Source organism: Myripristis murdjan, chromosome 11, assembly GCF_902150065.1.
Source record: "Myripristis murdjan chromosome 11, fMyrMur1.1, whole genome shotgun sequence".
NCBI lineage: Eukaryota > Metazoa > Chordata > Actinopteri > Holocentriformes > Holocentridae > Myripristis > Myripristis murdjan.
In genome coordinates, this window is record NC_043990.1 from 27,645,454 (window position 1) to 27,662,833 (window position 17,380).

Genomic DNA, 17,380 nt, shown 5'->3' on the forward strand with positions numbered 1-17,380 from the left:
CACAAACCGGGGGGTGGGGGGGCTTTAGCACTGGGTGCATTGGGGAGCAGGCTCAATATGGAGACACAAGGCATTAAAAAGAGAGGGGGGAAAGAGAGTAAGACAAGGGCGGGGAAAGGGGGTGTTAAAGGGACTCCCCAGGAAACAAATGACAATACGTATTTTGTTCTACAGTCTCAGAGAAACAGAATCACAGTCAGTCCAAGGGTACAGCCCACCAGCGCCTGCAGCCTGGACTGGTGGGTGAGCGTTCCTGTCGTGTCTCTGTCCGAGCCCTTGGGCCCGGGTTCACCCTGGCACCCAGCTCTGGTTGCTGTGTGCCGGTGGAGGGCAAGCAAACGCCCCTAAGCTCATGCCCATGCCCATGCCCACGCCTTGGGACAGAGAGCCGTCAAAGTTGAAGTCCATACCCTCTGTGTCCATAAAGTCATTGAGGAGGATGGAGTCCACGTCACAGTCTAGGCTGGTGGGGATGCTCTCCATCTCCAGGTCAGCAGCCATTCTGCTGTGGGAGCTGTGTTGTTGCCCCTGGTAACCAGAGGTCCCCGACTGGTGGCTGTGGTGGTAGTAGCTGAGCCAGGAGTCGGTCATACCCTGGTGGAGGGCCCCGGGGTAAGGCTGGTGACGGGGGTGGGGGGCGGACGCCAGACGGCAGGGATCCTGCGGAACGTCCATGACAGCGGCCGGGTTGGGCGGCAGGGACGGTGATGTTGGGAGGTGAGGGCGGGGCCCGTAGTGGTTGGAGGTTTTGAGGCTGTAGGGCTGCAGGATGTCAGTGCTGACACGAGGGGAGAGGGCCTGGGGGCGGGGGCCGCTGTGCATGGGGTTAAGGGGGTTGTGGCTATGCATGTGGCTCTGGCTTGAGCGAGGGGTGTGATCATGGCTGGGGTTTAGTTTGTGACTCTGCTCGTGACTATGACTGTAATCGTGGGCCGGGTGGGGCTTGTGGCTGTAATCGAGGTTGGGGTGGTGTTTGTGACCCTGATTGTGGTTGTGATGGTGGCTTGTGTTCTGGTCATGGACCGAGCCGTGGCCATTATGTAGACTGGGATTGTGAGCGTGCTCCTGGCTGTGATTGTGGTTATGATTGTGGCTGCGGCTCTGATTGTGGCTGTGCTGGTTGTGAACGCCATTGGTTCCCTGTGTCATTAGTGCATGTGTGTCCCGTCCCTGGCCCAGCACGATGTCTTTGCTGCAGTACTGAGGGCCTCCGGTCAGCAGACTCTGCAAGGCGTTGTTCTCTGAGTAGCCCCTCAGGGGGCGCTGGAAGCTGGCCGGCTTGTTCTCCTGGATGGTCTGCATGGGGGTGTGGTGCCGCAGCATGCCTATGGACGGCTGTCCATAGACGGGCCCGCAGTAGGAACCCTCTGCCTTGGGCCCAGGCACGTAGGGGTAACCATTGCATTTGAGTTGTGGCGGCTGGGAATAGCCGCTCTCATCTAGACTGATTGCCCCGGTGAGATCGGTGAGCTGAGGAAGCTCAACAGAGGGGCAGTGGCCCCCAGTGCCCAGGGCTGGGGAGCGGGTGCTGGTGGGGCTTGGGTAAAGTCGGGGTGAAGCTGAGCAAGACAGACCCCCTTCCTCTGGTTCATCAGCCTCTGCCTCGGCCAGGATCGGAGACAGGCAGCCACTCAGCGTGGAGGCAGAGGAGGAGGTGCGGGAATGGAGATCAGTCCAGGTATCATACTCCTCCCCTCCTATGCCTACACCTCCCTTCCCTGCAGGACTGCCATGTTCTGGGGAGCCCTGTATCCCAGGCCCAGCCCCATGTCCTTGGCCCCGACCCAGCCCCATGGCCCCTGCTCTCTTCCTGCTGACACGACCCTTGGTCTTCAGGTACTTGGTGCCATTGTCGATGGAGGCAGCCCGTCGCCTGGGTCCCTTCCCCATCTTCCCTCCCTCTGGGTTCAGCATCCACCAGGAACTCTTTCCGGTCCCTTCATTCTGCACGCGGATGAAGCGAGTATGCAGGGACAGATTGTGTCTGATTGAATTCTGGAAAGACAGAGAGAGATAGATGGGATGTAGGATGAGGAGGAGGAGGAGGGAGAAAAGAGGGAGGGAGGGAAAAAAAAAAGAGATAAACATTAACACCCGAGGGAACATTTAGGGTTAAATCATCATTTCTTGAAAACACGAAGTCATTTCAAATTATGGCCAAACTATCAAGGCTGCACGGCGAGAGAGAAAAAAAGATGGATAAAGAAAGAGAGGGAGATGGAGGGGAGAGTAAAGAGGGCAGGGAGAGTGAAGGACCAATCGATACCTCCCCTGACCAGCCTCTCCTCTCTGCACGCGCTCACTGAGTCATAATATGGACATGGGTGCAGCCTCCACATCAAACCATCACCAAGGTTACAGAAATGAATCACGCGAGGCAACCCAATCACAGACAGCCCATATCGATTGCAGGGCCTCCAAATATGAGAGCCAGAGATCCAGCCAAAGACGGGGAAGGAGGGAGGGAGCAAGCGATGGAGGGAGGGAGACTTGGGAGGGGTGCGGGGGGGGGGGGGTTTTGGCAGGAGAAGATCTGGAAGAGCACCAGAATGAAAAAAAAAAAAAAAGCATCTCATACACTCATGCAGACGGCTGGAATAAGACAGAGGGGAAGGAAGTGAGGGAGGGATGAGGGGAGAGACGTGCTCATTTAACCTCCTTTAAAATCATGGCACAATTAACATGACCGCGGGCAATGACGGCTGTGCGGATATCATTATGATGAAGTCTTCCTCCGACTGGCTTTGAAGGGGAGTGGTGGTGGTGGTGGTGCTAGTGCAGTGGGGGTGGGGGGGTGGGGGGGGTTAGATGTGTGTAGGATAAGCCTCCACAGACCCGTGTTTAAGTGTCTGAGTGATGGCTCTATAGCTAATCCAGGGCTCCACAGCAGCATTTGAAGCCGGTGCCAACCTGGAGTGAGTTGATGAGATCTAAGCCCGCCTAAAGGAGAGCTTAGCGGGGATACACATCATCTCAGCTGGCCAAGTTAGTCTAAGTACAGCATGTTCATCCAAATCTTCCCTGCTTGTATCATTATTCACACACTTGCTCCAGCTTCCCCCCCCCTTTTCGCTCGTCTGCCTTCCCCTTTCTTTCTCTAGTTCGCTCTCTCCCTCTTACCTTCTCTCTTGTTTCTGATCTTTTGGGAGAAACACCCCCCCCACACACACACACACACACACCCCTCGTCTTCCACCACCCCCCCCCACATGCACACACACTTTTCTTTTTCTCTCTGGAGATATCTATCTATTTCTGCCTTGTTTATTACCTACACATAGCTCACAATCTCTGTCTCCTGATATCTCAAGCCATTCTCTATCTTCATTCACTCCCCGCCTCCTGTCCAATTTTCCTGCTCTCAGCCCCATTCATCTCCCTCTCCATGTCCCAGTGTCTCTTGATCACGGCATTGCTCATTCTCTCCCGCTCCGCATCCATCCTCTCATCACCTTGTGCTGACACAATTTCCAACCTGCTGCCCTCCCCCACCCCCCCCACCCCTCCCAACCTTCGTTCTTCGCTCATTCGCATGGAAAGTCAACCAAATATCCCGAAAAAAAAAAAAAAACAGCAAGAGATGCACATCTGTGTTCGCGGGGCAGCTAATCGTTCACCCTTCGGCGCAATCCATACAGTCAGCATATGTGTTTCACCCCCCCCCGTGCCCCCCACCCCCAGTTGATGTAGCTTGCACGGCTGAGAACTGGACGGCCACCTGAAAGAGGTGATGCCTCTTTGTTGTTCCGGCTTGTTATGAAAAAGCGCAGCATCCGGAGCAGCGGGTAATAGGCTCCTCGCGAAATGTTTACGGGAGAAATTCAGCTTTAAGTGGGCTGCAAATCAGCGTTGCATCCCATGCACCGTTCTCGCTCGTGTTAAAAAGACCCCACAACAACTCCCCCCACCTCCAACAACCCACCCCCAGCCACTCAGCATGACTCCTAACAGGTAATTTCGTCCCAAGCTCTACTCAAAACACGCTGCTTCGACTACGCTGAGTTCACAGAGGTGGAAATTGGATAGATGAGATGTATTTATGTTTTGTTGGGTTTTTTTTTTGTGTGTGTGTTTTGTTTTTTCCTGCCCCTTGGAGGGGTCCTCTCCAAAATGCGCCGTCTGTGAAATTGCACAAGCTCGGCGCTCACCAACAAAATAGGCGGACCGCACTCCGCAGCCACGGCCGCGCCGCACCGCGCAGACTTAATCAAAGCCAAATTGAAACCGATGACGCCGTGTGAAAGAGGCCGCCGATGGAGGCGACCCACGTCAGGTGATCTGAGAGCGGCGCCCTGACAGGTTCCTCAACAACATGACGGCTCCGGCTGGGCGTAGCCATGGCAACAGAGTAAACCAAAAGAGGGAGAAATGAAGAGAGGGGAGGTGACGGTGGTGATGGTGGGGAGGAGAGGGAGGAGGCAAGAAGGCGGCTGATGCTGTTTGATGCTGCAGGCAACTCCAAACAGCCTTTTATCTGAGTCTGTCAGATTCCTGCTTCCAATCCACCGGGGAGGCTCAATCACCAGCAGTCCCAACGCCTCACTACCTGTACCGAGCAGTGATTAGCAAGTCGTGTGTGTGTGTGTGTGTGTACACGTGTGTGTTTGTGTGTGAGGAGAGACAGTATTCGTACAACTACCAGAACAACCATTATACCACAAGAGTAGACTGTTGTTCCTACACCTACTGATACATTGTACTGTAATCTCACAACTATCTGCACAATATAACGTAAATATTAGGGCTCAACTAATTAGTTTTGATATTTATGTATTGGAGCTGCCAATGAGAAATATTTTTTTGTGATATTCAGTATCTTCAAACAGTTTCATAAAAAAAAAAAAAAAAAAAAAATCAAGAAAGGTGTTCAGTATTCAGCATTTCTCCCCCCCTGAATCGTATTTTGACAGTGGGAAAGCTTCCATGAAAACTGCACAAGGAATAACTTCAGATTAAGGGCTTCCCATAGATATCTGTAAAACGTCTGTAAACATTAAAATGGCTTGCCTAAATGCTTTCCATTTTGGGAATCGCTTGAAACTCAGGTACATGGGATTTTCTTTAAATATTTGAACCCAGGACCTGTAAGACCCATCATCTAAACACAAAAAGATTAAAAAAAAAAAAAAAGAAAGACAAGAAAAGAAAAGAAAAAAAGCATCACAAATCCTCAACAAAGTTCAAAATATTATTTGTTTCAATCGTGCACTGTACCTCACTCCGTCCTCCCCTAATTGCTCTTTTCTCCTTAATATTTATTTATTCTCATTCTGATTCTGATTATCCATACATTCTGGCGTGGAATCTAATCAAAATGCTGCTCCATAATCAATTTAGGTTGAGCTCTCCCATAAGACAATTTAGCAGCAATTCAACATTAAATATGTAATCAATCAAGCTACATCATATTCAACATATCAGTGGTGGGTGACATTAGCTGCTCAATAGCCAGTCATTACAGTAATAATCCACAAAATCTTCACAATAGTAATTGTCCATTTTATCACTGTCAATAATTACTATAACACAGCAGAGTTTCAGCCTATAGCCAATTCATGGCACCTTTTACATTGGCTGTTGTAAATACTCAGTGTCTGGTAGGTCTTCCCTTGGAAAAATCCTCATGCACACAGGAAATGATTTATGTTTCCAGTTTGTTTGGAATAAACCGAAGTAGAATAAGCCGCGATGGCCACGGTGGTGAGCAAACAAAGAGCGCCACCTACAGAAACTCAAACAGAAAATCGGAGAAAAAAGTCAACACAGTGCTGGACACACTGCTTGATTGTCAAGAAGTGATCCCTAGGAAGGGGAGAGCAGAGCGCACCACAGCAAAGAGTGCTAACCACAAAAGACAAGAAAAAAAATAATAAAACAAGGAACTTACAGATTACCACTTCAACAAAAGGCCAATATTAGCCCAATTTGTCAGTGTAACCCTGGTGTAGTGTATATATTAACTTGTCCAAAGACCAATTCTGAGGTGGAGAGGGGCCTTCCCTCTGCTCTCAGCCTTTGCCCCTGTGCTAATGCGGGGGGGAGATGGACTGTTACAGACAGACTGTTGACTGAAACTGTCCTCACATCCAGCCGGCTCCACCATAGGGAATAGGCTGCACTATATCCATGTCCAACACTGTGTTTTATACATAAATAGAGACAGAGCCTGACCCTGACACACTGCTGCTTCCACTGAGTCAGTGGCTAGCCAGCTGAGTGGTTAGCTAATGGCCCTTGAACACACTGATGTACAGTATCTACACACAGGACTTCTACACATTTTCAAATTGAAAGCCCCAGACTTTTTTCGAGGTTTTCCTTTCTTGAATGAATTTGATGATGTTGGCCAGTGTTCAGTATGATGATGAGCACAGGGCAATATGGCTGTCAACTAGACCTTATCAGTCTGCGATCAGGCTGTGATCAGTCTGAGAAGGCACTGGGGCTTTTTTTTTTTTTTTTTTTAAGTTATTTTCAAGTATCTGAGCTATGTGATTATTAGGAATTATTAGCTCTTTCTCCCAAGGAATACAGGATTAGGGTGAGACAGCATTCTAAATTTGCTTTGGTGCCAAACTTTGATGCCACAAACACTGAAGTTAAGGGGATGGCATGAAAAAAATTCCACTATAAACCACGAGCCTACACCTTTACCATTTGAATTTTAACAGGACAGATTTGACATAATTCAGTATTTTTTTATTAACCCTATAAAGCCATTTGTATCATATATGATACACATTTTCAATTCCGTTTTTCATTTTCAGTTTAATCAATACTTGACCAAAATCCTGTTGTATACCTTTGAACACTTCCCCTGCTCACTCTGAACACATACCATTGGCACTTCAAGTACATATCATATATCATACACCAGAAAAGTCGTGTAATAACATATTTTTTGAATTTTTTATTTTTTTTATATATTTTATTATAGGACTAAATAAAGGGTTCAGTTTCAAAAAAATTGAATTTTCTGCCAATTCTTTCATAGTTCAGGCTTTCAGGCTATAGGGTTAATTCGCTATTGTTTCATCCAGTTGTGAATTAGTTGTCCTTGATGTTCATCTCAAAACACTGTAACTCTGGTTGCAGTTGCAGTGCCATGCCACTGGACCATCAGCCCATTATTCTGACACCCCAATATTCCAAAAAATGTCCCATTGGACCGGAAGCCCATCAGTTCAACAGCCCGTTATTCCGAAAACCCATTGCTCCAAAGGCCCATAGCCCACTGAGCTTTGCATCCCGGCCAGGAAATGCATGCACCCGTTTACCCCAAACCCTAACCTGAGGAAACCCCTGTCTAAACGTAACCAAATATATAGCATGGACATTTCTCACATTATAGTAGTTTTGGAATAATGGGTGTTTGTTTTCATGATAACAGGCAGAAAAATAGGCCTTCAGACGAATGGGCACAAACCTAGCACAAAGCCCAGCTAACGTTTATGACACAATGTTAAAGTTAGCCACACTCAAAAAAGGATTAAATATATTTTGATATTTTTATTAAATAAAAATATCAAATGTGAACTAGTTAACAGTTTAACACATTACAAATAATTCCAACAGTTGGCTAGGTAATAACCTGTTCTATTGTATAAATGAAGGGACTGTACAAGGGATCAGACTGTACATGAAAGATGTTGGCATCCCCAGCCTCTTTATGCAGTGCCTATACTTTCTGAATCCTGGAAATTAAATTCAATTCATTCTCCATTCTTTTCTCGACCTGGTAGAAGCAAACACACAGCAGACGCACTCGCAGCGATATCAATTCCACAACTTTACATACATTCACATATGATGGGCACACACATGCGCGCACACACGCACGTACACATACTGCCCCCCACCAGCCCCCTCCCACCCCAAAACTGGCAATCATACTTAATCCCTCTCCAGCCTGAGTAATCCCCGACAATCCGAGGCTAATCCTGGTTAATTCTGGGCACTCCTCAGCTGGGTTTCACCCTGAAACCACAGAGACAGGGTGGGGATTGGTCGGATCACCGCGATTGAGGGTGGGCGCGGTGATGATAGACATAATTGGTCGGGCAGTCATTGCGAGCCAAGAAAAACAAGCACAGGTTTCACGGGTCTTCAAAATACGTCCAGATTGACCCCCGCCATGTCACGTCAGGGCCTTGCTGTTGTTGCCGCTCCAGTAGAAAACATGTTTTTCACCAGAGTTCAGTGGGTTACCGTGTCCACTTTAATGCCAGGCTGCGGTACTTTGTATGCAACCTTTGACAGCCGGAGCTGAGGAATAGATGTACCTTTTTCTGTGTTTTTTCACGGGGAAAGCGAAATAAATGGCTAAAATAAAACCATTTTCAAACGAGGCCAGGATCTATGAGTTGTTCCTCCTGTGTATGAGGCTTCAGAGAAGTCATTAGACCCTATTCAATCAGCTCTACCTACTGAAGCTCCTAGCTCAATTCTTCTTAGCGGTCATTGATCCTGATTCCAAAATGAAGCACTTAAGACGCCTTGATCAAGCTGCTCCTTAATCCAGCGTTAAGGAGATTGAGACCTTTTCACCCCGTGTCTCAGACAGACTTATTACTTTGGCACATTGGTACAGTGCCAGCCAGGGGACATTTCACTATTACAGACTCAGTTTGGGTTTTATAGTCTGTATAAGCCCCTTTACTACAGCGCAGGCAGCAAGAGCACTTTTACTCGGTCCCATTTTGAGGGCGCTGTCGATATATACACAAAGCCCAGAGTGTTAATGAAGCAATATGTCAACGCGTGGAGATGGATGGCGATGCTTTGTTAAAAACGAGGAGGCCTCTTGTGTTATCTGCACTCCGGTGTGTGTCTCTTTGCTAGCTATTCAATACAGCCTGCACCTGTAAACTGCAGGATGTGTGCGTTACAGCGAGAAGCGCCGGTATACTCACGAGAGAGAGTGGAAGCAGAAGCGAGAAACTGAGAGGAAACTGATTTACCTTCTGCTGCAGGTCTGTCAGCAGCGAGAGGGGGGAACAGGTTGCAGAGGAGTTCTGCTCCTGGACATTTTTATAGGCTGCGTTTACCTCTCTATCCTCCGCGGAGAAGTCTGTTGGAGGGGGATTCTTTGGAGGATTCGCGGGAACATCATGTAGTGGGTTTTATAGTGCTTCCTGCTCCACATTTTAAGGAGCCCCTTCTAATTTATGACGCATTCCACGGAGCATTCAAAAGGAGTGTTGCGTTTTAAATTCCATGCAGCGCTCCATTAGATGTGGTCCGGCACAATCCAGCCGAGCGTTGTGGGGATTGTTCTACGCCGCCTTGTTGAGAACTAGTGGGACTAGGCAAAGCCGTTTTCTCCCCTTGCTCAACCATTATTTATTAATCCATTTCACACAGCCAGGAGTCATTATGCACGGTCCTGTCAATGGGTATCTCTCTATGCCGCGCATTTATTTGATAATAAGCAGGAGTGGGGGAGAAGATAAAAGCGCTGACTGCGTTCATTGTGGAGTGTTTTCTGCAGGCGGGGAGACTTAAATGAGAGCAGCCAGGCTCTGTGTGGGAATGGGTCTCGTCTGCTAAGCCTGTCTGGAGGCAATCGATGGAAATTAGTCAACGCTAAAGATTCACTTCCTGTGACTGATGTCACGGGCAGCGCTTGTCTCTTTGAAGGGAAATAAAGAAGTGGGAGGCTGAGGGATTAATGGGGTTGGGGAAGGTGTGAGCATGAAGACTTGGAGGGGGGGGGGGGGACTAAGCTGAGAAAGAAAAAAAAGATACTATTCTTTGGTGGATTGGAGGAAATAATAGGTCAAAGCATACAGAGGAATGCGGTGTAACTAGGACCATTCTGGCAACACAATAACTTGGTTGTGTACGAGGCCAGAAATGGCACAGACAAAGCAATTCAGATTCGTACTCAAACAATAATGCTTGTACTATACCATTAAAACATTATAGACAACATAATGTCTAAAGGTGCAGTGATGGATGACTGATGATACATTGTGGTCGTCAAACCTGTTCCATGAAGAACACGTCTCGATAACACCATTCTTAAATGGTTCTACGTAGAATAATTGCCTTGTTATAAAGAACCACTTCAGAATGTATTAAAATGGTTCAAAAAGGCAGGATTAAAACAACTTTTCTAGAGCCAAAGTGAGTTACAAGCCTCATTTTTCTGTGTAGAATAAGAAATAGTGTCCACTGTAACAGGAGTATGGGAGTTAGAGTCGGCAGCAGTAGTACTCGACAGCAGAAGAGGTTGTCTCCTAAAAGGTGCACCAGTCAGTTTCTCCTCAAAGCACAGCAGAGGGACTAGAGCCAGCCCTGAGGCGACAGAAGGCCTTTCACTCCCCCATACTCCCTGTGGAGCTCCACTGCTCCGGGAAGACAGTGGAACAAGGCAGGCAGGAAGGGAAAGACGGGTAGAAAGAGGTAGGGAGCGAGGCGATGTCTGGGGCTAACCTGAGAAAGGTAGACGGGAAGAGAGCCTGGGGGGCCGGGGGCGGACAGCAAGTCCAATCCCCAGCGGAGAGGCCTCTAATTGGAGCTGCCGGCCTGCCGAGGCAGCCTCTCCCTCTGCGGATGGACATAAGGAGCCGAGTGGAGGAGGAGAGCCCGGGGGCGGGAGAAGAGGCCAGATAAAAATAGAGCCGGCAGATTAACGAGCATCTGAAAGCGGGGCAGGGGATCGGAAAATCCTCCCTGTGTGCCAGTGATGCCTGGTCCTCGGGCCACAGCCAGCTCTAGGCAGGCTGATGGGCCCAGAAGGGCCAAGAGTGATGCTGCCTTCCTGTTGTGGTGCTGGCCATTCCTTCCAGGACATTTCAGTCAGTACTCCTCCCACCACACACACCAGGGGTGAGAGAGGCACCGACCAGCTGAGAGGACTGTTACTTTGCTGAAATTTGTGTCAAAATTTAAAAAGTAGTAACACTGCAGGTGTCAAGATCTTAAGTAAAAGTAAAAAGTAGCTCATTTAACATCTACTCAGTAAAAATTACTAAGTAAACGTGAATTATGTTAATGATTGCTCAGCTCTCAGAAATCTACAATCTGCTGTCATTTTGTACGTCCATCAATGGAAGTGTCAGAGCCCTGTTAGTTGGTATTTGCATGTTGAACTTTTTCCCCTGCGCATGTTTTTGAGAGAGTATGGATTAACAAATACCATGAGATGACTTTTTGCCTCTACTTTTCTTTTATTAGTATGCGGTTGCCCTGCTTTTTCTCCTCAGCCTGTCTTTATTGGAACCTACACAGTTGCTGCCAATTGCGCTAAAGGATTAAAAGCAGGCGCAACAGTTTTCTCTATTGTTTACATATGGTCTTTCCCATGCAATGTAAAAAGGACAAAAGGACAGAGAGTTCATTATCGCTGCTGTCGGATGAAAACCTCGTATCCTCACAACTTTTAAGGAACTAACAAAGTCAGGCTTCGTTCCTGAAACCCTGTTCTGTGTGATGTACCCAACTGTTTTTTAAAAGATTTCATTCACCTAAAAGTCATACAGTTTTCTCAATCCATAGCTATGCATGGAATTCTTGAAGTGAAGTGAAAATATTAAAATCAGAGAACTGGAGTTAGCCTAGACGGGCACATTGTTACTGACCGTGTTGAACGCTCTAAAAACAAGATTCTGAAATTTCTATCTTTCAAGCTGTGATAAAAAAAAAAAAAAAAAAACATTAAATGCCATCCCCATTATACATAAAAAAACATGCTAGACAAAAAAACAGACACACAAACCTGTTAGGTTAATACTGCAGATGGATGACTTTATGGCTAATGCTACCTAAGATGATAGCACGGATATATTTGATAACTTTTAACCCTAAAAAGCCTGAACTATGAAAGAATTGGCAGAAAATTCCAATTTTTTGAAACTGAACCCTTTATTTAGTCCTATAACAAAAAAAAAAAATATATATATATATATATATATATATATATATATATATATATATATAAAAATCAAAAATATGTTATTACACAACCTTTCTGGTGTATGATATATGATATGTACTTGAAGTGCCAATGGTATGGTCCAGGGTGAACAGGGGAAGTGTTCAAAGGTATACAACAGTATTTTGGTCAAGTATTGATTAAACTGAAAATGAAAAATGGAATTGAAATGTGTATCATATATGATACAAATGGCTTTATAGGGTTAAAGCTGTGATTAGATAATTCAGTTGATCCACCACATGCTAGCTTAGGTTAAATGCAGGTACAGCTTTTTAGTTCAAACAAAATTGCATGTTGGAGTGATTTAACATTTGGTTGAAGGGATTTTTGTGAAACTAAAACGACTTACTTAAAACAATAAATACAGCAGTGGATAATTACGGTAACAAAAGTAAGTAGGCAATAGTTTGTCACCTCCACCCCTGACTTGCACTTATGAGAGGAGTCACCTCCATGGCTGTGATTTTCATCCCTCCCATGGGGGCTTTCACACGCCAGGTGGAGCATCGTGACACCTATGGGAGCCAACGGCTGCAAGAGAGGAAGCTGAGAAACAGGCCTGATCACACCTGCCACCGGGTCTCCAGAGAGCACCACCCACCTCCACACTCAGCTGTCAAACCCGTCCATACACTGACTGAGAGCTGCAGACACACACCGGCGATGACAGGCACTTTTCAGCGGCACATTAAATGTATAATAACTTGAAACGGCGATGTCACATCAGCCTCTGCAAACCTCTTCCGGTATAGCTTCATCTTTAAAAGTGTCATAGTTTAATAATGTTTTGTCATGTCTCACTGGAAGCCCTGATAATAAGATGCAGGCCCATCCGTAAGAATACACACGCTTTGCTTCCTATTGTGTTGAAACCTGGGTGAAGCGTCTCTGTTCATCTGGGATAATCATTTGTTGAACTGCATCTTTGTAACTTGATATCTGCATCAGGGCCCCCGACACAAAGACAGGGATTTTACCATGAAATACCAAAAGCAAGCTGGAAATAGTAATCACAGCAAATTTACAGGAAGAGTCTACACTCAAACTCTACAATACAATTTTTTTTTTTTTTTTTTTTTTTTTTTTTGGACTAAGCCATTGTTGGGAAATAACAGCAAAAACTAAATGTGAATTAAGGCAATTTATTTATTTATTTATTTATTTTTTTTTTTTGGACTAAGCCAATGTTGGGAAATAACAGCAAAAACTAAATGTGAATTAAGGCAACTTTTTTTTTTTTTTTTTTTTTTTCCTAGGAAATCATTTGCAAATTCACACCGTCACACCTTTTGAGAGAGGCTCAAATTTCTTTTGAGAGAAACACATCTCTGATCAGATGTGCACTTTTGAGGCATGCCAATTTTCAAAAAAAAAAAAAAAAAAAACGATAGTCACACACTCTTCCCTCATGTGCGATGTGTAGTGGCTATCGGCGTTTCAGCAGCGAGGTTTCATCAGGGGTGCACGGAGCCTCAGTGCCACACAGAACTACTCCGACGACGCTCAACACGTGGAAACTAAAAACTCAAATTTTATAAGCAGAAATAATACACTGAATGGATGGACGTTTCATCCTAAAGCATCAATTTAAATCTCAAGTATCTACACAAAACACGCGCCGAGAGTGCACACACATCACAAAGAAGTGCACACACGCAAACACACACACACACACACACACACATCTCGTGCTTCGCTAGCATGGCACGCTGGGCCGGCTCATTACTACAATGCCAAGCTACTAGTTGCTAAGGAGACCTGAGGGAGAGGGAGGGTTCCTGTTGCCATGGCAGCAAGCCTGCATCCTGCCAACTGTCTTCCCCCATGAGACCTGACCATCGTAGACAGAGGGAAAAAGAGAGAGAGAGGGGGAGAGAGAGAGAGAGAGAGAGGGAGGGAGAGCGAGGCCGGCGCAAAGTAAAGAGAGAGAGGCTTGAGGGGGTTATGGTTAAGATGTTGAAAGAGGAGGACTTGTAAAGACGCCTGTAAGGCAGCGGGCTTGTCGGAGAAGCGCAGAGAGAGCGCTGAAACAATGTGCGGCGAAAATTGATGAGGTGAAAGCAGGAAAAGAGGGAGACCCTGAAAAGCCCCCCCCACCCTCCACCCCTCCACCCCTCCTCCTTTTGAACGCGCCTGTGTGTGCGCGGCTTTCCCATGGCCAGGCATGCGCGGCTGCGTCTCCTCCTGTGTGTCGGCCTGGTGTCTGCACAACGTGGTTTTTTTTTTTTTTGCTCGCCGGCCGACCACAACTAGATCCAGGCGTTGACAAAGACGCCGAGGAGACGCACACAGGGAACACACACTCGCCCCCTCCACAGCCCCGCTCGCCCCCCCCCCCCCCCCCAGCCTCCTCCCCACCGCGGCGTTCGCCTGTCCTGGAGTGAACCGCTCGGCTCTCGGCTTTACTACGGCGTTAAGATCTAACAGCGCTTTTTTGGACGCGTGTTCACAGAGCACATCCGTCATGGAAAGAAATCTGCTTTGGAGAGTGTGAGTGGTAATAAACGATGGATGGGGAGAGGGAAAGAGGGAGAGAGAGAGAGAGAGAAAGGGAGGGAGAAAGAGAGAGCATCTGGGAGGGATGAACGCACACACACACACACACAGAGAGAGAGAGAAAGAGAGGGAGAGAGAGATTAAACTGATTGGGGAATGCAGAAGAAGGGCGAGGAGGAGGTCATACGAGGAGAAAGAAGAGAGAAGTCCTCAGTCTCAAATTCAAATTAGCCTTGTTGGTTTCCAAGGACACAGAATTGTTTCAATCCTCCATTACTCTCTCTGTCCTCTTGTCTCTCTCTCTCTCTCTCTCTCTCTTTTCTCTGTTTCTTTTAGACTCTTATTAAATCATTCTTTTCATTTTTTAAAACTACCTAATCACATTGAGGTATGTTTTGTGAGTGTGTGTGTGTGTGTGTCAGTGGAGGCTGCACTGTGGAGCATATTTACACCTCTTACCTCTTGTATGCCCGTACACACACACACACACACACACACACACACACACACGCAGTGCCGAGTGCATTCCCGAACATGTTTGCATGCCCGCATGTGTTTGCATGCGTACCCAAAAGGCTTTCGTGCAAAATGCAAACATCCCGCGACTGTCCCAGCCAATTCGCTGTGCTCCCTCTGTCTCCCTGCTTCTCTCTCTCTCTCTTTTCATCACTCACTCTCTGTCTCTCTCTCTCTCTCTCTCTCAGTCTGTTTCTCATTGCCAGGGAATGTGGCGTCTGCCTCATTCTCACAGACAGTGGGAAACAAGAAGCCTCATCACCCTCAACCTCATCTAATGCTCTCCTCCGCTTCTTTCCTCTCGCTCAGGCACACACACACACACATATGCGCGTGACACACACAAGCACACATACACACATACACATACACACAAACACGGAGACATGGCTTTATTGACTTATTCATGCATGGGTTTGTTTCGGGGGCAGAGCTCCTGTCTGCCAGTCTGACAGACACCCCATGAACCCCCGAGACCCCCATCCTCATCCCCATCACCCCGTCCCTCCACACACACACTCACACACACACACACACATATGCCACACACCCCCCACCCCCCGAACCTCCTAACCCCAGCTTGGCACTGGGAGCACTGGGAGAGCAATCGCAGGGTTCACTCGGGTTTCTCCTCCATCTTCTGTTCCCTCATTTCCCCCCCCCCCTCTACCCCGCTTCCCTCCTCCTCCCTCCCTCCCCTCGTTTCACCCCGTCCCGTTCTCCCTTTACCTCTCTCTACACCTCTCCCTCTCTTTACTCTCTCTCTCTCTCTCTGCCGAGGATTCGGGGAGAAGGGGAAGGTATGCCCACATTTCCCGGAACAAAGACAGCCCAATTAAGTCAGTTTGAGTTAAGGTCTGTGTGGCAGAGAGGGACAGGAAGCGAGGAAGCTGGAGAGAAAAAGCGGCGGCGAGGAGCGAACGGCGAGGAGAGAGAAGGCAGTCTAACGAACAGGGAAAAGTGGGGGTAAAAAAGAAGTAGAGGAAAAAGAAAAAAAAAAAAAGGGGGGGGGGAGGGTGGAGGAAGAAGAGCGCGAGTCACTTTGTAGCGGAAGCGGGTCGACTTCGTTTTTAGCTCCTCAATGGGAGACTATGAAATATTAATAACTGCTCCAGCCATATACTTCAGAGGCCTATGGTAAAACTTAAAGTCTAATGAGACGCCGCTCATGAATTGCTAATGGAGATGCTGGAATGTGTGTTTTTTTTTTTGTGCATTTGAGTGTCTGCGCATGTGTGCGTGTTTGCATTTGTGTGTTTGTGTGCGTGTGAGTGGGTGGGTTCGGTGGGGGGGTCAAGCTGGTAGCAGAGGGGTGGAGTATCGCGGCGCGTTCAGTCTTTCAAAGAGCAGAAACTTCATTAGAGGCTTGAAGTTGTTCCTCCTGCACATCTAAACAGCAGCGCGTTGCCTTGAACCGCCACTGAGAGAAATAACTTCTCCATTTTCTAGGTTTGGACCACAGCTAACAAAGTTTGAAACGGTCGCTCGACATGAGATAAAATGGAATAGGATGGGGTTGTGTGTGTGTGTGTGTGTGTGTGTGTGTGTGTGTGTGTGTGTGCCATTCTTTTCTAATAGCTCAGTTTCACTTTCATTTAGGGTTAAACTGATGTGTGTGTTTGAAGAATGATACCAGCATCCATACAGACATTTACTACCTTTTAAATTTCTATGTGCGAAAGCCCAGCCTATTATAAGATTTAGCATTTCCCCCAGAATTCATTAAATCGTTTTAAGTAATATTTTTTTAATTTTAAGGTTTTTACTTTTTCAGTTTTTACACAATCCTAATTTATTAAAAACAACAACAAAAAACCAATGAACAAAAGGCAGAACCTTCATTCTATCAGTGGAACAGATTGTCCAATATCTGATTTTTAACAAAAAGGACAATATCGGCAAACAAATATATCAGCCTAACCTGCCTTTCTAGTAAATAATAGCCTGATATTATCTAGTCATAGAAAATCAAGATCAGTACAACAGCAGAATCAATATTCATAAAACTCCATTGTGTGTGGCCCAGTGGTATTTAGAGACTGAGACAGAGTGCAGCAGTGCAGTACCTGGCTGAGTCGCCCCGTCCCGGTCAGATCTGTGCCAGAGCCGGCAGGCCTCCGAGAGCCTTGCATAACCCTGGCTGGCTATAATGGGTAAGCTGAGCCATCAGCTGGGGGATCATGAGTCGTGTGCAGGCTGGGACCGAGGGGAGCCCAAGGGTGTCGCCCTGCGTCAGAGTGTTGCTTACTGACCTCATTTCTAACCTCCCCGAAACTCCCCTGGCAAGACACTGATGTTGAGATGGGCCGGCGGGACGGAGCCGAGGAAGGTTAGACCGATACACAGAGCCGATATGGGCCTTAGAATTAGAGATCAGACATTAGCAAGTCAATCTCATCCACCCATAATAGACTGATTACAGAATGT

At 47.1% G+C, this 17,380-nt stretch overlaps 1 protein-coding gene across 1 annotated transcript in view; it reads right to left on the reverse strand.

The window, feature by feature from the left end:
* Positions 1-230: 230 nt before the first annotated feature.
* foxo6b (forkhead box O6 b) overlaps positions 231-17,380 on the reverse strand; it is a 30,852-nt gene continuing 13,702 nt past the window's right edge. The window contains exon 2 of the mRNA XM_030063988.1: positions 231-1,995. Within this exon, the coding sequence (XP_029919848.1) occupies positions 289-1,995 (1,707 nt within the window). The 3' untranslated portion in view covers positions 231-288. The remainder of the gene's footprint in view (positions 1,996-17,380) is intronic.